The sequence below is a fragment of the Xenopus laevis genome, chromosome 1L, assembly GCF_017654675.1.
Source record: "Xenopus laevis strain J_2021 chromosome 1L, Xenopus_laevis_v10.1, whole genome shotgun sequence".
NCBI classification, from domain to species: domain Eukaryota; kingdom Metazoa; phylum Chordata; class Amphibia; order Anura; family Pipidae; genus Xenopus; species Xenopus laevis.
The window spans coordinates 23,506,806-23,533,328 of NC_054371.1; the positions used below are offsets into that span (position 1 = coordinate 23,506,806).

Consider the following 26,523-nt stretch of genomic DNA (forward strand, 5'->3'; position numbering starts at 1 on the left):
TTCTATTTAACACAAGGGGGCAAATTCACTAAAGGGCGAATTTTTACCCGCGACCAATTTGCCACACTTCACAGGACGTAAATTCATTACAACTGGCGCCAATTTACTAATATGCAAAGTTGTGTCTCAGCAGCCGAACACTGGTGAAGTTTCGCTAGCGTTAATTCGTCAGCGTGAGCATTTTTTAGCGATCTGTCGCTAGTGTTCAAATCTGCCTAGCGAAACGTTTAGTACGCTTACGCTTAGGTCAATTTGAATAGGGCGGGTACATATATGTCTTTATTACAGATGTTAGTTAAATGCTTGAAGTCGCTACGTATTATTACACATGTCCAAGGAAGTAAAATAAAGACAAAAGAGATCCTCTAATGCCCACCCTAAAACAAATGTTGCATACCCTTCAAATTGGTTTAAAAAATCTTTAATAGTTAGAACTTATAAAGGCAATCCCGCTTTAAAATATGAAAAGACTAGAGCGTTTTAAGACTTTTACGGCTTTCCGGCATACAGGATATGATGTCACTGAAAACATTGAGGAGGATGTAGCTTCATCTTATCAGTTCCCCTGGTCTAAGGTGGCGAAGGAAACTCTGGTGAAAATTCGCACTTTGTGAATTTGCAGAGTAACGACTGTTCACCTGAGGGAACATACACCTGGCGATAGGGCGCACTAGCGATGGTCTCTTTCGCTAGCAAATTGTCATCTACGCTTGTTTGTAAATTGACGATATCCCTGCGGATGAGTTTTCTGGCAAATTGTCACTAGCGATGGCCACTTCATCCCCTTTAGTAAATCTGCCCCTAGATTTTTTAGAAAAATACAGAACACTTGTCTTCATCCTTTGCCACCCTGCATAGTCATCCTGTATTAAAGGGGATGTCAGTGCCTTAGTGGTTAATACTCCATTGTGGGTATTGTTCTGATCTATAGTGATGAGCAAAATAAATTACCTGGATAGACCCTATAATGCAGAGTGTGTGATGTCAGTAATGGGGACTTAAATATTTAAGGCTGCATGTTTAGTTGACTCCATTTACAAACACCAATGGCTACATCTTGTTGTTATACTGACAAGAATTCAAAGAACCACAGCTCACATGCAGATGGAGCAGGAAATATTGCAATAAAATAAAAGTCGTAAAATGAGTGGTGTAATCTTAAACTTAAGAACATGATGACTATGTAAGGCAAGATGTTAGTCCGGCTTAGAAGTAAATCCTATTGTAAAAAAACCTTTGTAAATTGAATGTATTCAGCACGTTGGTCTCCCGTGTTTCAGATAGGAAGATTCCTTACTGACAATGTCAAATAAAATGCACAGGATAGATTTGTCAATTTCAGGTTATGTTTATTTACTCAAGATTGCCAGGTGTCCTTAGTTGTGTTGCCTTCTAATATTTTGCAGATGTTTATAGCGAAGCAGTGTTGACATACCAGTGATGGAGATGATTTTGCTCTGCTCCCTGAGCTCCATTAAGCTTGTAATTACCTAATGCTCCATCTGTAGTCTTCTTTCATCTAAATCTGTGACTAAGGCATGGGATAAACACCTACATAAAATGTAGGTGTGTCCACATAAATATTACAAGCCACAGGAATAAAAATATGATATCAGCTATCAAAGCACATGTGATCTCAATGTATACCTTGTCTTCCAGATCACTTTTTATACAAAAATTTGATATATAAACTCATATTTTGCACTGCTTGTACTTCTGATTTGGGTGTGAAGATGGCTCAGTGTCTTTCTGTGCTCTCATGGGTCAGGCTGATGAAGAAGGCGTGGCTCTATAAGTGACATTAAGGGGGTTATTTATCAAAAGTCAAGTTTGTGAGGTTTTTTTTATACCCTCGAATTGATTTTTGAAAAAACTCGAATCAGGGAATTCGGGGTGAGAAACGTAAATTTATAGAGTTTTCGAGCGAACTTACTGAAAAAACCCCAAATATGAAGGCTACAAACATATTCAGATGGTTAAAGGGACCTCTGCCATTGATTTCTACATGACCTCATCAGGTTTTAACTGAAGTATGTTTGGCTTTGTGCTATAATAAGTCTCAAAAAATGTTTTTGTTTTTTTAAAACCAGAAAAATTTGAGTTTTTGTTTAACCTGAAAATTCAAGTTTTGACTGAAAAATACCCTCAAAAAACAACTCAAGGTTTAATAAATAACCCTTATAAACTTGCCTCTAATCCCACCTGAACAGCAAAGCAGGGAGATGGCTTTCTGGTTAATCAGCTGCCATATTTTCAATGTTCTACTTCCAATGGGATGCCATATTCTTCATGTGTAATGTTATTGTGCTCAAACTATTACAAAATCTTTTGAACTTTTGTGAACTTTTGATGCGCGTGTTAATTTCTAGAGGTTACAATTACAATTTTTCACTCTGATGCCACACACTCTAGCCCAGGGACAGAGAGCACCCTATGCAGGATTTAGTAATGTGCTCACTACATGCGGGTCGGGCAGGTTCAGGCCAAGTTATGCATAAGTTTGCAGGATCGTTGTTGGTCTCCGTTTGAGCTCTTCCTTCCGCTCTCCCCGCCCACAATCAGCTTCTGCCACCGGCAGCCTCTATTTATAGGACTTGCCCTGTCCCCTTTCATGATGTCCAAGATGGTCAGGTCAGATAGGGAGAGTTTGGGTTAGGGTCAGGTTGTGTTTTGTCAACTGGAACATCACTAGCAGGAAGGCTTCTGTCTTTGTTGATCTTCTGTAAAGGAGAAATCAACCCTAAATTTAAAAAAACCCTACCTCCCTCCCTCCAGCCTAAGTGTTACCACGGGCAAATGCCCCTAACGTTTTACTTACCCTTCAGTGCAGATGCAGGCATCAGAGTTCATGGGCGCCATCTTCTTCTCTTCGGAAATCTTTGGAATGAGACTGGCATGTTGACGCATGAGCAGTTTGAGCAATCTTCGTTCGTGCAACAACTGCGCATGCGCCGAAACTCCGGCAAATTGCAGAACCGGCAGTCTCCTTACGAAGACTACCGAATCGGCTGAAGATGGCGCCCTTAAAGTCTGCATCCAGGGGTAAGTGAAACATTAGGGCCATTTGCCCGGGGTAACACTTAGGCTGGGGGAGGAGGGTCTATGTAGGGTAGGGTTTTTTAAGTTTAGGGCTGAATTCTCCATTAAGTTTCTCCAAGGCCAGTTCAGTATTCCTAGTACTTTGCTTAATCCCCATCCACCGTTATCATGAACTGGCAGTGATCCATCATGGGCAGGATACTCACTGAAACTTAGTGGCCAGTGACTGATCCTATCAGACTTAGATTGTGCTGGTTTACTAAAGTAAAACTTTGTTGTATACTTGATATAAGGTTTTATATATGACAAGGGGTGGAATGTGACTGATCGTCCCATGGAAGGATCTGGTGGATATTGGTCATACTACAAGAGTGAGCTGTGGATTTCCAATGGGATAACAATGTGGTTCATGAGGTTCAGTCTGGTTTTCTGCTTTGGCCCATTATGGGTAAATCAGAGACTGATCAGTTAAACTGCAGCTAAGGAAGGAGTAAAGAGTGTACTTTTTTTTGGAAACTGAACAATAGCAAACAGAGCTTGTGAAGCCAGCATTGATGAAAAACAAAGATCCGAACGAGTCAACTGTAATTTGTGAACAAATCAAATACATTTAGGAGGTTTAGCAATGGTGGTTTTTTTCACCACAAGTTGTTTTGCGCTAAAAAAATCACGAAGAAGTGAAAAACGAATGTAAAACTTCGGCATCTGAAAGCTTGTACGGTTATGTGGAAGTCAACTGGAGATGTCCTAGGCAAAATTGTAACTATTTAGTGTATTCAAATTAAATAAAGAAAATTTGAGCTTGTCGACTTTAAAAATTAGGAGCAAAATACATAAAGTATATCTCCAATATACTTTAATTAAAAAATGTGTACTGTTTTTATAAGAAACCTGACTGTATGCAGTGAAATTCTCCCTTCATTTACTGCTGTGGATAGGAATTGTCAGATGGTCCCTAACTGCTGAGCAGGGAAACAATCATACTTATGAACAGCAGGGGGAGCCCCCGCCTTACTTCCCAGCCATGCAGAACCCAAGCAGCTTTGTTTATGACGATCCCTAAGCAGCCCAGACCACACTGAGCATGTGCACAGTCTTAGTCTTGCAAAGATGTTTAACAAAGTTACAAGATGGTGACCCCCTGTAGCCAACTTTGAAAGCATAAATTATTTGTTTGATTAGGCTTGTGGTGCAGTAAGTTCATGTTTATATTTAGTATACAAAATACAGCATTTCTGGCCTTATTCTATTTTAGACTTGACATGCCCTTTAACAGAGAACTAAACCCCCCCCCCAATAAGAAAAGCCCATGCCTACTACCCTAGATAGTCCCACTCCATGCTTCCCTCCCATATAGTTCATTACCCCTAAAAGTGTCCTAAATACATTGCTCACGTATCGGTGCCGAGTAAGCGGCACTGTCAGGGAGTGCCGCATTGGTGCATGTGCATTTGGAGCAGTCTTCCAGTTCATAGCAACTGTACATGCGCCAAAAGTGCTGTGAATTGCCGAAGGAAAGGAAGAGGACCTGAAGAAGACCTAAGATCCAAAGGATGCTAGGGAGATGTATGAATATGAGACTGCTTTGCTTTAAGGATTTGTTAGTTGATGTTCCAAAACCTGTTTTGCCAACCTGACTGTCTTTTCTGAACCTGACAGTTTATACTGCTGCACAAATATGGAAGACCCCTCATAAATGCACATGAGGGGGGGGGGCAAATACTTTTATGGCAAAATTATAAACAGCATGCAAAGGCAAAGTTAGGATAAATGTAAAGCAGTTTGTAGTATATAGCCAAGAGCTGTAATGGAGTACAAACACAGAACTAAAAAAGATTGATAATGACACATTCCTATAAAAATAGGAACGTGTCGGTATCAGTTAAAAAGAAGCTACACGTGAAATATAAGCAGCTAAAAGCTCCACCCCCGGTGAACCTTAGTAATGGCGACCCTCCGCCACCATTAAATCATCTTACTCAGTTGTTTCAGTCACGCTGGGCTGGGGGCGGCGCAATCCCTCGATAGGCTAATTACAAATGAAAACAGGACTCCAGCCTATGGAGGGATCACAGGCCCCCAGCCCAACGTGACTGAAACAACTCAGAGAGATGATTTAATGGTGTCGGAGGGTCGCTGTTTCTAAGTTTTGCCGGGCCGGCTTTGGGGAGCTTTTAGCTGCTTATAGTTTGTATGCAGCTTCTTTTCACCGATACTAACAAATTTTTCTATTTTTATAGGAACGTGTCATATCACTTTAAGTACATGTACATTGTCTTAGAACAGGGGTCCCCCAACCTTTTTTTTTTTTACCAGTGAGCCACATCCAACTGTAAACGAAATTGGGGAGCAACACAAACATTAACATTGTTGCTGGGGATACAAAATACAGACATTTGTTGTCTTGTGGTGGCCCCTATATGGACTTGCATCCTACAGGAGGCTCTGTTTGGCAGTACACCTGGTTTTTATTCAGCCAAAACTCGCCCCCAAGCCTGGAATTCATGGCATTAAGCCCACTGGGAGCAACATCCAAGGGATGGGTGAGCAACATGTTGCTCCACAGCTACTGGTTGGGGATCACTGTCTTAGACTATGAGAATAAGGGGGTTATTTATCAAAATCAGTTTTTTCCTGACTTTTTTAAAAATAAAAAAAGTCAGACCAAACTAGTATCCAATAGGTGAGCTTACTTATTTATATAAAAAAAAAGCACACTTTAATCAGGGACAAACTCAATTAAATCAACCAAAATCTGAATCGTACAATTTTTTTGAATCGATTTTTCCTATATCATACGATTGTTCGGATTTTTTCCCCAGAAAATCCTGAAATAGTCGGATTTCCGACCTAATTTCAGATAGGGTTGCCACCTGTTCGGTTTTGACCCGGACAGTCCGGTATTTTCAAGAAAAAAAAATGTGGAAAAACAGGCAGGATTCTCCATGATTGACACGCTGATCATCGATTCCCGTCCCCTCTGTGACACAGCCACGCCCCCTGTGACACAGCCACGCCCCCTCTGTGACACAGCCACGCCCCTGCCCGGTCTCCTGTGGTGGAAAAGATGGTAACCCTAATTCCAGCGCAGACAACAGAAACTTCCAAATAGGATTGAGACATCTCCCACTGACTTGTATACAACCTCGGCAGGATTCAGGTTTTTTTTTTCCCCCACTAAAAATTAGGATATTATAGTAAAAAAAAAAAAAAAATTGAATTTTTTTGGCATTCAGACTTTAATAAATAACCCCCAAAAAGTTCACCCCACCTCCCCCCAAAAAGCAGGGTTAAATGAACCCCCTATAATCTTTTACAGAGAACCCGTCCCAGAAGCTCCCCTGCACCACAACTACCCGCACTTTCCACACACAAACATTAAATCGCGCCAGGTAAAGTCCTCCCTTGTTATGGGTTATTACTGTCTCCGCCTCTTCTACGTTTTGTCCAATCGCAACTCAGATCCTTCTGCGCCCGCTTAACCCGCATTGGCTGTCGCTGCTGTTGATTCCGCCGCTCCTATTGGTCAGTGGGAGTGATCGCGTTAGGTTGCACTCGGGTTAGATTGCACTCGGAGCTGTCAGTGTCGCGCTTCACTCCAGGTGTGGGCCCTTGGTGATGGCGTCTGGTTGTCGTAGAGTCCAGGTCGCTTGGCAGAGGTTGTTGACGGAGTGAGCCCGTGTAACACCGAGAGCTGCACCGTGATAGGCTCGTTCCCGGGCCGGCCCCGTGCTGTTTGGATGCGCTGAAGGAATATGGCCACCATGGAGAAGCTGATGAGGGCGTTTGAGTCTCTTAAATCCTTTCAGCAGCAACAAGGACCTGTGGTACCCGAAGAGCCGGCACCCAAAGCGTGAGTGTTCGGGGAAAGGAGAAACGTGCTGGTCACGGGCAATCCTGTTGCACTGCGCTTCACCCCACTAGCTCTTCTGTGCAGCAGGGCATGCTGGGATCTCTTCCTGCAAAGCAGATTAGCCGCAGCTTTATACAGACGTAGTGGCTGAGATCACGTGTTTATAATGTTACACTGTGTGTGTCTGCAGTGGGGTGTGCGATTATACATTGTTTGTCATACAAGTCATTTCTATACAGTTTGCATTCTGTGTATTTATTGCTTCCCAGTAATTGCCTGTGAGTAATACTGTATGTACCTAATGCCCAGCAGCTGCTATACATATACACTATCACTCCCACTGACTAGTTATAGACACCACTTACCTGCTTATTCTAGTATTACTGTAACCACCATATATACATCAAGCTCACTCATTACCTACAATATAATACTGAGAATAGGGCACTGCTCTCTAAAGTTTTACAGTAAGTACCTGATGCCCAGTAACTGGTTATAGAGTTTTACAGTAAGTACCTGATGCCCAGTAACTGGTTATAGAGTTTTACAGTAAGTACCTGATGCCCAGTAACTGGTTATAGAGTTTTACAGTAAGTACCCGATGCCCAGTAACTGGTTATAGAGTTTTACAGTAAGTACCCGATGCCCAGTAACTGGTTATAGAGTTTTACAGTAAGTACCCGATGCCCAGTAACTGGTTATAGAGTTTTACAGTAAGTACCCGATGCCCAGTAACTGGTTATAGAGTTTTACAGTAAGTACCTGATGCCCAGTAACTGGTTATAGAGTTTTACAGTAAGTACCTGATGCCCAGTAACTGGTTATAGAGTTTTACAGTAAGTACCTGATGCCCAGTAACTGGTTATAGAGTTTTACAGTAAGTACCTGATGCCCAGTAACTGGTTATAGAGTTTTACAGTAAGTACCCGATGCCCAGTAACTGGTTATAGAGTTTTACAGTAAGTACCTGATGCCCAGTAACTGGTTATAGAGTTTTACAGTAAGTACCTGATGCCCAGTAACTGGTTATAGAGTTTTACAGTAAGTACCTGATGCCCAGTAACTGGTTATAGAGTTTTACAGTAAGTACCTGATGCCCAGTAACTGGTTATAGAGTTTTACAGTAAGTACCCGATGCCCAGTAACTGGTTATAGAGTTTTACAGTAAGTACCCGATGCCCAGTAACTGGTTATAGAGTTTTACAGTAAGTACCCGATGCCCAGTAACTGGTTATAGAGTTTTACAGTAAGTACCTGATGCCAGTAACTGGTTATAGAGTTTTACAGTAAGTACCTGATGCCCAGTAACTGGTTATAGAGTTTTACAGTAAGTACCTGATGCCCAGTAACTGGTTATAGAGTTTTACAGTAAGTACCTGATGCCCAGTAACTGGTTATAGAGTTTTACAGTAAGTACCCGATGCCCAGTAACTGGTTATAGAGTTTTACAGTAAGTACCTGATGCCCAGTAACTGGTTATAGAGTTTTACAGTAAGTACCTGATGCCCAGTAACTGGTTATAGAGTTTTACAGTAAGTACCCGATGCCCAGTAACTGGTTATAGAGTTTTACAGTAAGTACCCGATGCCCAGTAACTGGTTATAGAGTTTTACAGTAAGTACCCGATGCCCAGTAACTGGTTATAGAGTTTTACAGTAAGTACCTGATGCCCAGTAACTGGTTATAGAGTTTTACAGTAAGTACCCGATGCCCAGTAACTGGTTATAGAGTTTTACAGTAAGTTATGCCCAGTAACTGGTTATAGAGTTTTACAGTAAGTACCTGATGCCCAGTAACTGGTTATAGAGTTTTACAGTAAGTACCCGATGCCCAGTAACTGGTTATAGAGTTTTACAGTAAGTACCTGATGCCCAGTAACTGGTTATAGAGTTTTACAGTAAGTACCTGATGCCCAGTAACTGGTTATAGAGTTTTACAGTAAGTACCCGATGCCCAGTAACTGGTTATAGAGTTTTACAGTAAGTACCTGATGCCCAGTAACTGGTTATAGAGTTTTACAGTAAGTACCCGATGCCCAGTAACTGGTTATAGAGTTTTACAGTAAGTACCCGATGCCCAGTAACTGGTTATAGAGTTTTACAGTAAGTACCTGATGCCCAGTAACTGGTTATAGAGTTTTACAGTAAGTACCTGATGCCCAGTAACTGGTTATAGAGTTTTACAGTAAGTACCCGATGCCCAGTAACTGGTTATAGAGTTTTACAGTAAGTACCCGATGCCCAGTAACTGGTTATAGAGTTTTACAGTAAGTACCCGATGAGTTTTACAGTAAGTACCCGATGCCCAGTAACTGGTTATAGAGTTTTACAGTAAGTACCCGATGCCCAGTAACTGGTTATAGAGTTTTACAGTAAGTACCTGATGCCCAGTAACTGGTTATAGAGTTTTACAGTAAGTACCTGATGCCTAGTAACTGGTTATAGAGTTTTACAGTAAGTACCTGATGCCCAGTAACTGGTTATAGAGTTTTACAGTAAGTGATGCCCAGTAATTGGTTATAGAGTTAACAATGAGTACCCGATGCCCAGTAACTGTTTATAAAGTTAAACAGCAAGTACCTGATTAACAGAAACATTATATATCTATATTCCCAATGCTCAGTAAATGCTGATCGATTTACCTTATTGTCAGTTAAAAGTATAGTTATACAGAATGTCTCTGATGTCCAGTAACTGTCTATAGCTTTGTACACTGCCTGATGCCCAGTGACCGGCTATACACTATTAAATTGTATCCCTGATGCCTGTTGACTGGCCGTACATATACACTATGGGAATAATGTGATAAAAGGGGCAAAGCCCAAAAGTGAAATCTTTATATTTGTTGTCTTTAGCCATATCCCCACTAATGGCAGGCTTTCCCCTTCTTAAACTTCTTGAACTTGTGTAACATGTACCATAGTCCCTTTTATCAAAATTTACAGCAGTGGTTGGTGTTTTTCTACTGAAACATTCTGGGGGCTCCTGTAATTTACTAGGGCCAGAAGTTGATTTTCTGCCACAGTAATGTAGTGGTACCAGTATTGCTGTTCTACTACTGTAATGTACAGGTACTAGTACTACTACAGTATCCAGTACAATTAAGTCAAAGGCAATTGGACATTTAGAGTTTTTCCATGCTACCCTGCTACTGTTATGTGGCCTCAGTGCAAAGTACCCTGCTGCTGTAATGTGGCCTCAGTGTATTGTACCTTGCTACTGTAATGTGGCCTCAGTGTAAAGTACCCTGCTACTGTAATGTGGACTCAGTTTATAGTACCCTGCTACTGTAATGTGGACTCAGTGTATAGTACCTTGCTACTGTAATGTGGCCTCAGTGTAAAGTACCCTGATACTGTAATGTGGACTCAGTTTATAGTACCCTGCTACTGTAATGTGGCCTCTGTGTATAGTACCCTGATACTGTAATGTGGCCTCAGTGTATAGTATCCTGAGATTGTAATGTGGACTCAGTTTATAGTACCCTGAGATTGTAATGTGGCCTCAGTGTATTGTACACTGCTACTGTAATGTGGCCTCAATGTATAGTACCCTGATACTGTAATGTGGCCTCAGTGTATAGTACCCTGATACTGTAATGTGGCCTCAGTGTATAGTACCCTGATACTGTAATGTGGCCTCAGTGTATAGTACCCTGCTACTGTAATGTGTCCTCAGTGTATTGTACCCTGCTACTGTAATGTGGCCTCAGTGTATAGTACCCTGAGATTGTAATGTGGCCTCAGTGTATAGTACCCTGATACTGTAATGTGGCCTCAGTGTATAGTACCCTGCTACTGTAATGTGGCCTCAGTGTATAGTACCCTGATACTGTAATGTGGACTCAGTGTATAGTACCCTGAGATTGTAATGTGGCCTCAGTGTATAGTACCCTGCTACTGTAATGTGGCCTCAGTGTATAGTACCCTGAGATTGTAATGTGGCCTCAGTGTATAGTACCCTGATACTGTAATGTGGCCTCAGTGTATAGTACCCTGCTACTGTAGTGTGGCCTCATTGTATAGTACCCTGATACTGTAATGTGGACTCAGTTTATAGTACCCTGCTACTGTAATGTGGCCTCTGTGTATAGTACCCTGATACTGTAATGTGGCCTCAGTGTATAGTATCCTGAGATTGTAATGTGGACTCAGTTTATAGTACCCTGAGATTGTAATGTGGCCTCAGTGTATTGTACACTGCTACTGTAATGTGGCCTCAATGTATAGTACCCTGATACTGTAATGTGGCCTCAGTGTATAGTACCCTGATACTGTAATGTGGCCTCAGTGTATAGTCCCTGCTACTGCAATGTGGCCTCAGTGTATAGTACCCTGATACTGCAATGTGGCCTCAGTGTATAGTACCCTGATACTGTAATGTGGCCTCAGTGTATAGTACCCTGATACTGTAATGTGGACTCAGTGTATAGTACCCTGAGATTGTAATGTGGCCTCAGTGTATAGTACCCTGCTACTGTAATGTGGCCTCAGTGTATAGTACCCTGAGATTGTAATGTGGACTCAGTTTATAGTACCCTGCTACTGTAGTGTGGCCTCATTGTATAGTACCCTGATACTGTAATGTGGACTCAGTTTATAGTACCCTGCTACTGTAATGTGGCCTCTGTGTATAGTACCCTGATACTGTAATGTGGCCTCAGTGTATAGTATCCTGAGATTGTAATGTGGACTCAGTTTATAGTACCCTGAGATTGTAATGTGGCCTCAGTGTATTGTACACTGCTACTGTAATGTGGCCTCAATGTATAGTACCCTGATACTGTAATGTGGCCTCAGTGTATAGTACCCTGATACTGTAATGTGGCCTCAGTGTATAGTACCCTGATACTGTAATGTGGCCTCAGTGTATAGTACCCTGCTACTGTAATGTGTCCTCAGTGTATTGTACCCTGCTACTGTAATGTGGCCTCAGTGTATAGTACCCTGAGATTGTAATGTGGCCTCAGTGTATAGTACCCTGATACTGTAATGTGGCCTCAGTGTATAGTACCCTGCTACTGTAATGTGGCCTCAGTGTATAGTACCCTGATACTGTAATGTGGCCTCTGTGTATTGTACCCTGATACTGTAATGTGGCCTCAGTGTATAGTACCCTGATACTGTAATGTGGCCTCAGTGTATAGTATCCTGAGATTGTAATGTGGACTCAGTTTATAGTACCCTGAGATTGTAATGTGGCCTCAGTGTATTGTACACTGCTACTGTAATGTGGCCTCAATGTATAGTACCCTGATACTGTAATGTGGCCTCAGTGTATAGTACCCTGATACTGTAATGTGGCCTCAGTGTATAGTACCCTGATACTGTAATGTGGCCTCAGTGTATAGTACCCTGCTACTGTAATGTGTCCTCAGTGTATTGTACCCTGCTACTGTAATGTGGCCTCAGTGTATAGTACCCTGAGATTGTAATGTGGCCTCAGTGTATAGTACCCTGATACTGTAATGTGGCCTCAGTGTATAGTACCCTGATACTGTAATGTGGCCTCAGTGTATAGTACCCTGATACTGTAATGTGGACTCAGTGTATAGTACCCTGAGATTGTAATGTGGCCTCAGTGTATAGTACCCTGCTACTGTAATGTGGCCTCAGTGTATAGTACCCTGAGATTGTAATGTGGACTCAGTTTATAGTACCCTGCTACTGTAGTGTGGCCTCATTGTATAGTACCCTGATACTGTAATGTGGCCTCAGTGTATAGTACCCTGATACTGTAATGTGGCCTCAGTGTATAGTACCCTGATACTGTAATGTGGCCTCAGTGTATAGTACCCTGATACTGTAATGTGGCCTCAGTGTATAGTACCCTGATACTGTAATGTGGCCTCAGTGTATAGTACCCTGCTACTGTAATGTGGCCTCAGTGTATAGTACCCTGCTACTGTAATGTGGCCTCAGTGTATTGTACCCTGCTACTGTAATGTGGCCTCAGTGTATAGTACCCTGAGATTGTAATGTGGCCTCAGTGTATAGTACCCTGATACTGTAATGTGGCCTCAGTGTATAGTACCCTGATACTGTAATGTGGCCTCAGTGTATTGTACCCTGATACTGTAATGTACTTGTAGTCAGTAGCTACTGTATTTCTCTGCCATTATTATATTCCAGGGGTATTAGACATTGTCCTTCCTCTTTTATGTACTTGCATTCACTTGTCACTGCAATGTTTTGGAAGCCAGTATGTGATGATGTGCAATTTTAAAGGAGACATATGGGATACATTTTGTAGGCAATAATACATACTGTATGGTGCTGTTTTTAATTTTGGCTGTAAATTAACATTATCCTCCCCATAGATGTAATCTGGTCCCTGTTTCAAATGAAAGGTGGGCGTGTCCTTATGGTCCCTGCCAGAAGCACAGTAGGAGGGGGACAGCCAATCACAGCTCTGCAGTCACACAAGCAAAGACATGCTTCAGTTATCTATTCTAAGAAACTTTTCAATTGGTCTTCATTATTTATTATTTATTGTTTTTTAATTATTTGCCTCATTCTTCTGTTTTTTTCCAGCTTTCTAATAGGGGTCACTGACCCCATATAAAAAATGTTGCTCTGTAAGGCTACAGATTTATTGTCATTGACACTTTTTATTACTTATCTTTTTTATTCAGGGCCTCTCCTATTCATATTCCAGTGTCTTATTCAAGTCAATACATGGTTGCTAGGGTAATCTGGACCCTAGCAACTGCAAACTAAGATCAGATCAGATTACTTCCATAGCAAACTGGAGACTTGCTAAATAACTAAAAAACCACAAATAATAAAAAATTAAAACCAATTGCAAATTGTCTCAAAATATCACTCTATACATCATATTAAAAGTTCATTTAAAGGTGAACCATCCCTTTAAAGGAGTGCTTCACGTTTGAGTTAACCTTTAGTATGATGCATAGAGTGATATTCTGAGACAATTTGCAATTGTTTTTATTTTTTTATTTGTCGTTTTTTTAAGTTATTTAGCTTTAATTCAACAGTTCTCTAGATTGCTAGTGAAGCAAACTGATTGCTAGGGTCCAAATTAACCTAGCAACCATGCACTGATTTGAATAAGAGACTGAAAAAGTGAATAGGGGAGTATCTGAATAGAAAGATGAGTAATAAAAAGTAACAATAAATATGTAGCCTTACAGAGCCTGACCCCCATTTGAAAGCTGAAAACAGTCAGAAGAAAAAGGCAAATAATTAAAAAACTATAAAAAATAAATAATGAAGACCAATTGAAAGTTGCTTAGAATTGGCCATTCTATAACATACTATAAAGTTAACTGAAAGGTGAACCACCGCTTTAAAACATTTTGCTTGTTCCTGCTTTGACTCTATGAATAAAAAATGCAAAGTCCATCTCCTTTATTTGTCTGCCAGTCCCTTTAAATGTGACACTTTTGTACTGACAGAGCAAGTTCACTCTGATTTACATTTACTAATCAATGCTCCTTTGTAAACTCATTCTCCCATTACCTGAGTCAGATTCAAGCCGGGGGATATATATTATTTATGCTGCTGGATAGAAGAGTTTCATGTCAGAGCGACTAAACTGATGCGGAAGCAAACAACTCAAACATACAAATATTTAAACAGTATTTAAGACCCATTAAAGGAACAGCTCAGTGTAAAAATAAAAACTGGATAAATAGATAGGCTGTGCAAAATAAAAAATGTTTCTAATAAAGTTAGTTAGCCAAAAATGTAATGTATAAAGGCTGGAGTGACTGGATGTGTAACATAATAGCCAGAACACTACTTCCTGCTTTTCAGCTCTCTAACTCTGAGTTAGTCAGTGACTTTAAGGGGGGCCACATGGGACATAACTGTTCAGTGAGTTTGCAATTGATGTTCAGCTCAGATTCAAAAACAATCAATTATGAGCAACGTGGCCCCCCTTCAAGTCACTGATTGGTTATTGATTGGTAACCAATCAGTGGAAAGCAAGAGAGGTGAAAAGCAGGAAGTAGTGTTCTGGCTATTATGTTAGACATCCAGTCACTCCAGCCTTTATACATTACATTTTTGGCTAACTAACTATATTTGAAACATTGTTTATTTTGCACAGCCTATCTATTTACCCAGTTTTTATTTGTATACAGAACTGTTCCTTTAAAAAGGAAAATTGTGAGCAGATTAACATGTAGTGAGTTTTCCTTTTAGCCCAACAGCAGATGCTCTTGTCCAGCACAGCCCTGACAATGGAGGGTGCATGTAATGGAACCCATGCCCTAACCCAGAATACTGAAAACCCTCTCACTCAGGGTATATCTACTTAAGTAGCTTTTACCTCCTGTTAAATAAACTTCCTTTTTAAAATTTGTGTTGTTTGTAACATAAACCTTAGGGGCAGATTTATTGTTGTGTTATCCTGAAATCCTGAAAATTTTTAGTTTTTGAAGGGTAGTTTAAAGTCAAAACTTGAATTTTATGGTTAAAAAAAAAACTAAATTTTTTTCTTAATTTATTATACTATACTTCATTATTTATTAAGCTGCTAAAAATATAGAAAACCTTCTATTCTATTGTTCAGCTTCTTTTCTGTTGGTTTCACTTGATTTATTTGAGTATTTGGGATTATACACCCTGAATTCACAAATTCAAGTTTTTTTTCTTAAATTAGAAAACATTTGATTCATTTGAGGTATTAAAAGTAGGCATGCACCGAATCCACTATTTGGGATTCCGGCGAATCTCCGAATCCTTGGTGAAAGATTCGGCCGAATACCGAACCGAATCCGGGGCAGGGAAGGGAAAAGTGGAAAAAAAATCTTCTTTTGTGATGAAAAGTCATGTGATTTCCCTTCCCACCCCTAATTTACATATACAAATTTGGATTCAGTTTGGCCAGGCACAAGGATTTGGCCTAATCTGAATCCTGCTGGAAAAGGCGGAATCCTTGATTCAGTGCATCCCTAATTTAAAGCCTCACAAAATGTACAAACTTTACCTTTGATAAATAAGGGGTCGTTCACATTCCAAACACTTTTTTCTGTTCAATTGTTTTCAGATCGCCCCCTGGAAATACATAACTTTTTGAATTCGTTTCCATTTTTTACAGGTATTTTTTCAAAATCTGAGTTTAAAGTTGAATGTTCGTGTCTCTGGTGTTTGAATCTGGCAGCTCAGTAATTCAGGTGCTGTTTCTGAACTGTTACAATTTTATTAACATTTAGTTGATACATTTCTCAGCAGCATCTCTGGAGTATCAGCAACTATTGTATCAATTCCAACAGCTGCCTGTAATGAAACTCAGGGATTCTGCTCAGCAGGGACAAAGATATGAAATGTAACAAATAAATGTATACATTTAGACCAATTTACAGGGTCGGCGACCCCCCTTCCAGTGCTGCTTTAGAAAGTGAAAAATTAAACTTACACTTCAATATCAGTAAAACGGTCACACATAGAAAGTGCTTGGAAAAAGTATATTTCTGGTGAACTGTCTGAAACCAACTGAACTGAAAAAAGTGTTGGAAGGCAAATAACCTCTTTAATGTCGATATATTGTTACCCATGTAGTCTATGGTTAATTATTATACAAATCAGAAATCATTTTGTGCTTTTCATCTAGGCAAAACCTTAAAATTTACTTTTAGTATGATATAGAGAGTGATATTCTGAGACAATTTACATTTGGCTTTCATTTTTTATTATTTGGCTTTTTATTCAGCAGCTCTCCGGTTTGCAATTTCAGCAATCTGGTTGTTAGGGTCCAAATTACCCTAGCAACCATGCATTGGTTTGAATAAGACACGGGAATATGAATAGGAGAGGCCTGAATAGAAAAATCAGTAATAAAAAGCAGCAATAACAATAAATGTGTAGCCTTAAGCTGGCCATAGATGCAAAGATCCAATCGTGCGAATCATCGTACGATCGGACTTTCCCATCTCCCTACCCGCCACTAACCATTCAGATCAAAGTCTTACCAGTCAGATTAGTTAAAGAACAGATCAGCAATGTTCTGCCCCTGACAGCAATCGTACGATATCTATGTCCAACCAAAGCTAGTGACAGTCTCCCACTGAAAATCGTACGATCGGCAATACACGCAGAGATATTATCGGCAGCCGACAGAAATGTTCTAACCTGTCCGATCGACCAAACGACTGATCTCTGCCGGACGAAAAATGTCGGGACTCTCCACACACGGTTCGAAAATCGTACAAATCCTCGATTCGTACAATCAGATCTTTGCGTCTATGGCCAGTTTTACAGACCATTTGTTTTTTTAGATGGGGTCAGTGACTCCCTGTTTGAAAGCTGGAAAGAGTCAGAAGAAGAAGAAGGCAAATAATTAAAAAAAACTATAAAAGTTAAACAATGACAACCAATCGAAAAGTTTCTTAGAATTAGCCATTCTATAACATAAAAGTAAATGTAAACCTAAAGGTGAACCGCCCCATTAAGGAAAGCTTATGGGCACGTGGATGTTTCACCATATGTGTTACCTTTAAATTAACTTATGTTCTAGAATGGCCAATTTGCAGAAGCTTGTTCATTGGTCTTCATTTTTTTTTACTTACAGTAGAAACCTCATTTTACGTTTTTCAGGGGACCAGAAAAAAATGGTGTAAAATCCAGGAAAATGTAAAATGAGGGAAATGTATTCTGCATAATATATAGGTGGGACCACATAACAACAATGTAAAATAAGGGGAAACTTAAAATCAAGGCATGTTGTTACTAGAGGGGGGATGGGCAGGTGTGTGTATAGAAATAAAAGAATGCAGATAGCTGGTGTTATAATGTATTAAATAAGTTGATACTTACCCACACTGAGCATGATCCCAGAGCCTTACTAATGTCTATTGTAGAGATACTATCCCAGTTGATACACAAGTTGCATTTTCCTTGTACTTTTGATACAACAGCTAATGTATCAAAAGCTTACACAGTTTATGAGACGGAGGAAAGGCAAACAAATGAAAGTTACAAAACAAAACACTGAAAAAAGAAATTATTATTTTATACTATACTATGAAAATGAACTTTTCTAATTTGCATGCTTTGAGGAAATAATAGTAGTATTAGGGCACTGGAAAATGGGACATTATGGGTGTTATTTATCAAAGGTCGAATCTTAGAGTCTTTTAGACGTCAAATGAACTCACAACTCTAATGGTTTCTTATTTTAAAAAAAACTCGAATGGGAAAAACTCGAATGAGCAAGTTCGAATTGATCGAGTTTTCGGCAGGAAAAAAACTCTTAATTGATCATGTTTTCGGGCAAAAACCTTTAAAAAAAAAAAACTTGAACATCATGAAAACTATTAACATTTTCAAATGGTTCAAATGACCTCTGCCACAGACTTCTACATGACTTTCGACACGATTGAGATGGTGTATATTTGGATTCAAGCTATTTCCAGAGTCGGGGTATAATAAACCTTGAAAAATTTTAGTTGGTAATGGGAATTTTTTTGAACTCCCCTAGCTTCGAAATTCGAATAGAAAAAGACCAACTGAAATTTTGCTGGTGAATAGGCTGTATTCGATCGTTTAAATCGAAGTAAGAACGAATTCGATTAGAAGTATTTAAAAAAAAAAAAACGTACATTTTTTAAAGTCCACCAATTGACTCCAAATAGGTTGTAAGAGGTCCCCCATAGGCTAAAACTGCATTTTGGCAGATTTTAGATGGCAAATGGTCGAAGTATTAAAGAAATTTTGATATTCGAAATTTTTTCAAATTCAAATCGAATTTGGACTATTCCCTAGTCGAAGTACACAAAAATAGCTTGAAATTCGAATTTTTTCTTTGAATTTTCAATTCGACCCTTGATAAATCTGCCCCTAAAACTCGAGTTCTGTGGAAAACACAACTGGAACCTAAATTTGCCCCTATATCATCCACGCTGGATGAGATTAAAGGACCAGTAACATTAAAAAAAAGTTTAAAAAATTTGAAAAAAAAACACCAAGTCAGTTTTAACTTTAAATTCGCAAAGTCTTTATTAAGAAATTACTTACCGATCCATCGAGCGGCGCTCAATTTCTCCTCCCTGGCGATCTCCTATAGAAGGCAGGGAGGACAAATCGAGTGCCGCACAATGGATTGTCGCCATTTCTGAAGAGGAGCGCAAGTAGAGAATCAGTAATTTCTTAATAAAGACTTTGCAAATTTAAAGTGAAAACTGCCTTGGTGTTTTTGTTTCGTTAAGTAGAAACAAATTATATTCAAAAAAATTGTTACTGGTCTTTTAGGCGCAGATAACAAAATGTCCTGTCTGCCATAGCCCTTAGAGAAAGAAGAGTAGCTGTATGTTTAAAGCTACAATGTGAGAGCTCTTCCACCCCCCTGAAAATGCTATTATACATGTATTTTTGCTCTGTTTTGTGCTGTTTCTATGAAATGTCATGAAAATGTGTATTAACTTGTTATATAATGGAATTCCTCACTGCAGGGCACTAATAACTTTTCTCTTTTCATGACGGCTTCAGCACTGAGGATAATGAGACTGAAAGGTTGTGTTAGCCCAAATACTGCAAAGGCTGCTAGTAATGCTTATTACATTAAGTCCGTAACTGTAATCACAACTCAAAAAATCTTCCTGTGTCCTCAAGTAAAACTGTCCATAGATGGGACAATATAAACTAGGGATGCACCGAATCCACTATTTGGGATCCGGCCGAATCCCCAAATCCTTGGTGAAAGATTCGGCCGAATACCGAATCCTAATTTGCATATGCAAATGCATATGCGGCAGGAAAGGAAAAAGTGGGAAAAACTCTTCTTTTGCGATGAAAAGTCACATGATTTCCCAACCCACCCCTAATTTACATATGCAAATTAGGTTTTGGATTCGGTTCTGCCAGGCAGAAGGATTCGGCCGAAACCGAATCCTGGATTCAGTGCATCCCTAATATAAACTGCCAATTCAGCCCCGTGGCAAGTTATTGATCCATTTATTGGGTTTTCCCTCCTGATATTTGTCCACATATTTGCTGTTGGGCAGGTAAGTCTACATTAGTCCTCTCGACCTCTCCATTATGATCAATTTTGCACTGGCTGCTGGATTTGGCCGGCCACATTGATAGAGAAATTGGAAAAAATCCCAGTGATTATTCATGCTGTTATATATAGGCACCTCAGGGTATGCATGTTACTTGGTGTAAGCAGTTGTACTCAAAAGCCATAATATTTTGCCAAGTTGCATCTTCTCTTTACTGTATAATCATGATATCATGTGATAACTGCTTTTCCTTACATTTGTCTGAAATTTTCTATTTTCTCTCTTAGGAAGAAAGATCCTTCCACAAACAAGAAAGATCGTGTCAATCACTGTCTAACAATATGTGAAAACATTGTCGCACAGTCTTTAAGGTACAGATATAGTTTGCCCCTCTGGTTGCAGAGATTACTTTTATCTTTTGCATTCTGTATCCTGATCCCATGACCCCCTGCAAATGGATTTTGTGTGTGTGTCTGTGTGTCTGTGTTTGTGTGTCGGCACAGCTTGTATAACAGTCAAGGTTGCCTGGGTGCAATAAGCCCAACGTTTAAATAGAAAAGTGAAAAAGCAAGCACTCTCAGGTCTTATCAAATAATTGATAAGACCTGAGAGTGCTTGCTTTTTCACTTTTATATATATATATATATATATATATATATAGACACTTCACGTGTGACACGGAGTATGTAGTTTACATGCTTGCCTATATTGGGGAAACAATCCAACCCATACGTGATCGCATTAGTCAGCATAAGTCCACGATTCGGAAGGAGGTACTTAAATTACCGGTTCCAGCTCATTTTCACTCAGCACGACATTCCGTAGCAACCCTCAGATTCCTTGTGCTGGAGTCTATTGCCCCCCCACGTCGGGGGGGCAATAGACTCCTGCAACTCCAGAAACGAGAAAAATTTTGGATACATACTTTACAAAGATTATACCCTAAAGGGTTAAATAGAGAGTACGACTTGCATGCTTTCATATAGTGAGGTAACTAGATAACCTATGCAGATAGGGTAGAGGTTGGGATAAAGACACATCCTGAATATATGTGGTAACATCATGTTACATATTTTGTTGTTTATGTTTGCACTATGATACATTTGATTAACCTATTGGTTGTTTCTATGTGTATACCTAGACGTTAATGGTCTATTTTTCTAATTTTGTTAAAATGGTCATATACCACATTTAAATTTATACCACCCCCCTGGGGGCGTGTTTACAGCTGTAACCTTTTTAAGGATGTGAGATCATTGTAAACTAGATTGCTTGATAAAGAAGCGGGAGCTTCGAAACGTTGCATATTCTTGCATATTCTTGCTTGATAAAGTATTTTCGTTTTTTTCACAAGATAAGTCGTCTGGACTTTTTTGTTTATTATAAATTGTGTCCTTAATTGGACTAAGTCACGGACTGGTGCACACTCCACTCCATTTTGTTTCGATATATATATATATATATATATATATGCATAGAATGGACCAGCACACCGTTTTCTTCAATCAAACGTGTTTATTCAATACACACTGTGCACAGTGTGTATTGAATAAACACGTTTGATTGAAGAAAACGGTGTGCTGGTCCATTCTATGCATGTATAAAGACTTTGACCGAGCACCCGGCCTGGAGAAAAAAGTGGACAGAGTGCAGGTGTTTGTACTATAATGTGTGTGTGTGTGTGTGTGTGTGTGTGTGTGTGTGTGTGTGTGTGTGTGTGTGTGTGTGTGTGTGTGTGTGTGTGTGTGTGTGTGTGTGTGTGTGTGTGTGTGTGTGTGTGTGTGTGTGTTAGGGATGCACCGAATCCACTATTTTGTATTTGGCAGAACCCCCGAATCCATCACAAAAGATTCGGCGGAATACCGAACCAAATCCTAATTTGCATTGAGGTGTTTACATCATCATTTGATGCTTTATAGAAATGGTTGTTATCCACACAGGCTACCCTCTTACTTTTCTTTCTGCTAGTAGGGCTGTGTGTGTTAGTCATATATTCAGTTAAAATATTGATGACCTGTTCTTTTACAACAGGAATTCCCCCGAGTTCCAGAAGCTGCTGGGTATTGCCATGGAGCTGTTCCTACTGTGCAGCGATGACGCAGAGTCTGACGTTCGGATGGTAGCCGACGAATGCCTCAATAAAGTGGTGAAGGTATGTATTGGAGATTGCAGGCTAAATGTGTGGATGTATGAATAAAATTGTCTGGCCTTAGACCCTTCGCAGGAAATTCTGCGTAGGTCATGATTTTTATGGTGTCGTTTTTATTTCTAAATGACACTGTTTACACTGCAAATAATTCACTCTACCATATAAAAAATTTTTAAGTTGTAATATTGGTGTGTAGGCGCCATTTCAGATCATTTTTCCTGGTCATGTGCTTTCAGAAAGAGACAGTTCTGCACTATGGAACTCCTTTTTTACACACTGTTGTTTCTTCTACTCAGTTTTACTGAAGCAGTTGCAGTGGGACCTGGATTTTTCTATTGAGTGTTGTTCTTAGATCTACCAGGCAGCTCTTATCTTGTGTTAGGGAGCTGCTCTCTGGTTACCTTCCCATTGTTCTGTTGTTAGTAGGGATGCACCGAATCCACTATTTGGGATTCGGGCAAATCCCTGAATCCTTGGTGAATGATTCGCCCGAATACTGAACCGAATCTGAATCCTAATTTGCATATGCAAATTAACGTCAGGAAAGGAAAAAGTGGGAAAAACTCTTCTTTTGTGATGAAAAGTCACATGATTTCCCAACCCGGCAGGACACCGGGAAAAAACTCGGGGGGGCCCTACCCTCATGGGCCCCTGCCGGGCCAGACCCCTTCTCCCGATATTCGGGTTGAAAAAATTTTTTCAGCGCCGCGCATCTGCCGAATGGCACCGCTTGCGCATGCATGTGGCACTGTTGGGGCATGCGCGCAGAGGTCCTGAAGCGGCGAAAAGACCCAAAGTCACGGAAGGAGGCGAAGTTCAAGTCCTGAAGCCACGAGTTCTATTCCTCTGAACACCATTTGTGTTTTTTTATTTTTTTTAATCCCCTGGCCACCAATGTATTATTTTAATACTCTATAGGTCCCTGCCACCAATGTTTTTTTAAAAAAAATATTCTTTGGGGCCCCAATTTTTTTTAACTTGTAAGGGGGTCCTGGCGCCAATGCTTTTTAAAAAAATGTTCTTTGGGGCCCCAATTTTTTTTTTTTAACTTGTAAGGGGGTCCCTGGCACCAATGATTTTTAAAAAAGGACCAAGGGCTTGCGCTTTTCAGGCTCATAGTCCTCGTAAGACCTTGATCCTACTGCCTGTTTTTAAAGGTGGAGAAAATAAAGACCATAATTTTACTCCAACTAGAGTTTGTACAGCTGTCTATTTCTGTGGATTGTTGTTGAGGCATCTGGAATGCAGAGGACTGTGCAGCCATTCCAGTTTTAAATGGTGAGAAGGGAGAGGGCTAATTTTTGCATAACATATTCCTTTTAGTTTCACACCTGTAATTCATATTTACAAATGGAATAACACTAAGGGCACAGTGTGACACTGAAAACTAAAGAGAATTTTCAGAGATGAGGTATGATTAGTAAAAGCATACGATATTTTTTTTTTTTAAGCATTTGTCCTAGTGGGCAATATTCTTTAGCAAGGACTGGGGAAAATGCATGGTGCAAACTGCAGGATAAAACACAAGGTCAAAGTAACATTGGAGGGACTCAAGGACTGAAAGGGAATGTCATATAATGGGCCACTCATTTTAGCTTCAATCTCAGTTGGAAATTTGTGGCATTATTGAAAATTGATGTACACAAATGTTATCCAACTTAAACTGGGCAGGCATTCTTTGCAGTGGCGGGCCAAGCCGACAAGGAGCCCTAGGCGACGTGGGCGGCCACCGTGCTCCCCTCCATGCTCTCCTCCGTGCTCGCTCGCGCGGATGTGCGCGCTCCTGAACACGTTGTGCCTCCTGGAGGGGAGGGTGTTAGAGCGCTGGAGGGGATGGAGGCAGAGGAAAGCGTCGGCGGGGAGAGGCTGGGAAAGCGACAGAGGGGAGGGAGGCGGGGAAAGTGACTGAGGAGAGATGGGGTAAAGTGCTTGAGGGGAGGGAGGAGTGCTGGAGGAGTGGGAGGAGCAGCGAACATGGACATGGGGTAGGCAAAAGTCAGGTACCTGCCCAGCGCCCCCCTTTTGTTGCACCCTAGGCAGGTGCCTCTTCTGCCTTCCCCTAGTTCCGGCCCTGATTCTTTGCCTGATTTGGCACCCATGCTCTGGGCCCAAATGGAGTGATTTGATTCCCCACCAGGTCCATGTTTGAATCATAATGTAGTCCTATGCAGATACAGTCTGATACAGAACTGATGCAGTCTGATATAAATCTGACCAAAATCGTTTGGACAGGCTGTCGGCCAGGTCTCACACACAGGCAAATAAAATTGGCCACTTCTAGTGTAAAGTCAACAGCTTATAACAGGCAATTTATGGCCAAATTAACCTGAACAACCTGGAGCAAATCTGCAGCCTGGTATGAAAAAGAGTGAATATGATATATATAGTGAATAAAGTACCCCCTCTTGTAAATTATAAGGATAAGTCACAGAGGTCACTTCTAATATCCTCATATTTTGCAACTGGGGGTACTTTATTTATTACTAGACATTAAGCCCGTTAAATTAACGGGTGCTAGAACATATGTAGTCAAAAATTTATAAAAACAGAATTGTTCTAGTCTAAAAAAAATTCGCCAGAGACGGTCCGTGGGGCACATGCGCAGTAGCGCAATCCCACGGACACAGGGACTGGACGCAGAGACACTTCAACTTTATTATATAGGATAAGACACAAGTTTCTGTGAGTCATGTGACAGAAATGACATCAGAACTCACTGTTTATAACTGATGACATCAGTACTCCCCTTTATAAGGATATAATTTACAAGATATTCATGGCTTTTGTGTATTATATATATTTATATATATATATTATGTTCAGAGGCCACTCTCCCAATCTGAACTTTCCAGTGTGGCCCTGCTTCCAGTACCTGCTAATAAAAGACAGAGAAGCACATCGGAATTGGCAGCCACTATGTCTGACCACTTGTCTAGGCCCGAGCTCTCTGGCAGCAATCACATGCTCAGTTAAAGGGATTGTTCACCTTTAAGTATGATGTAGAGAGCGATAATCTAAGACAGTGTGCAATTGGTTTTCGTTTTTTTGTGTTATTTAGCTTTTTATTCAGCAGCTGTTAAGTTTGCAATATCAGCAATCTGATAGCTAGGGTCCAAATTCCCCTAGCAGCCATGCATTGATTTGAATGGGAGAATGGAATATGAACATGAGAGAGTCTGAATAGAAAGAGGAGTAATAAAAGTAGCAATAACAATAAATGTGTAGCCTTACAGGAAATTTGCTTTTTAGATGGGGTCGGTGACCCCCTTTTGAAAGCTGGAAAGAGTCGGAAGAGGGAGTTAATCGCATAAAAAAATGTTTTCACCTTTATTAGATCATTTTTAAATGATATTCTAATTTATTAGATCGCTTCTGAGGAAGTGGTGAGATGCCACAAAACACGTTAAGCGTATGATCCACAATCTAATGATGTATTGATTGACATTCAATTAAAGATGATCTAATAAAGGTGAAAACATTTTTTATGATTAACTTCCTCTTGGATGCTCCGTGATTTTTTGACATTTCCAATAGATGTATACTAGTGATGTGCGGGGCACCCGACCCTAACCTCGCCCGCTCCCTACCCGCATACGACATGGGCCCGCTGCTCTGCTTTATTTATAGACCTGCCCCGCAGTGACATCTCAAAAGGGGCGGGGCAGACGGAAGTCTATAAATTCCGGCGCCGGAAGCCAGCAGTACTTGGTTGCGGGCAGGGAGAGCAGGAGAAGAGCTCGACCCGCCCGCGACCCACGCATTTTGTCCAGGGGTCGGCCCGAACCCGCCCGACCCGCGGGTCCCACGGGCCTCGGGTCGGCCCGCACATCACTAATGTATACCTGTGGGGAACAGGCTACACATGAATGCACTGAGGTGAGTCATGGTCGGTTTGTTGCGCCTATGAAAACAGACCTAAGAGTCAGAAGAAGAAGGCAAATAATTCAAGAAGCATAAAAAAAAATGAAGGCCAATTGAAAAGTTGCTTCGAATTAGGTGGACCACCCCTTCAAAGTCAGAGACTAACGGAAGTCAAGAACAGGAAGTCAGAAGGCCAGACATGGCGGCTACCAACCATGACTATACATGACTACATGACTATACTGGTTTATATTGTATAAAATGACTTTCCTTATCCTTTAATGCTGTTGATGCAAAAGGTGGTTATGCACTGTGTATGTTAGAAAAGAAAATAAGACATTTTCTTTTTAATTCTAGGCTTTAATGGACTCTAATCTCCCTAGACTGCAGTTGGAACTTTACAAGGAAATTAAAAAGGTGAGTGGATTTGAATTTATTTTATGTTTTACAAGAGCTTGCTTGTTGCATCTAACCTAATGATTTTCAGCCTCTTGTTTATCTTTGAATCTCATGTACGTCTTTATGAACTCCTTTGCTGACACACAAACAAAGCTCATATTTTGCCATTGAAGCTAGACAAGCTTTTCCATTAGGAAAATGTATGGTTTCTTCTGTTGAGTCATAGCAGACATAGGAATCAAACCAGACTTACCGAACA

The 26,523-nt window shown here is 40.4% G+C and overlaps 1 protein-coding gene across 14 annotated transcripts in view; it reads left to right on the forward strand.

Annotated features, from left to right (window-relative positions):
• The first annotated feature begins 6,396 nt into the window (after positions 1–6,396).
• htt.L (huntingtin L homeolog) overlaps positions 6,397–26,523 on the forward strand; it is a 132,459-nt gene continuing 112,332 nt past the window's right edge. For 10 of the 14 annotated variants that reach the window (XM_041587684.1, XM_041587686.1, XM_041587689.1 and 7 more), the window contains exons 1-4: positions 6,398–6,892; positions 20,143–20,226; positions 21,887–22,007; positions 26,223–26,282. In XM_041587684.1, coding sequence (XP_041443618.1) covers positions 6,795–6,892; positions 20,143–20,226; positions 21,887–22,007; positions 26,223–26,282 — 363 coding nt within the window. In that variant the 5' untranslated portion in view covers positions 6,398–6,794. Of the gene's footprint in view, positions 6,893–20,142; positions 20,227–21,886; positions 22,008–26,222; positions 26,283–26,523 lie in introns of all 14 variants that reach the window. The other 4 variants (XM_041587681.1, XM_041587693.1, XM_041587704.1 and 1 more) reach the window with 1 other exon arrangement.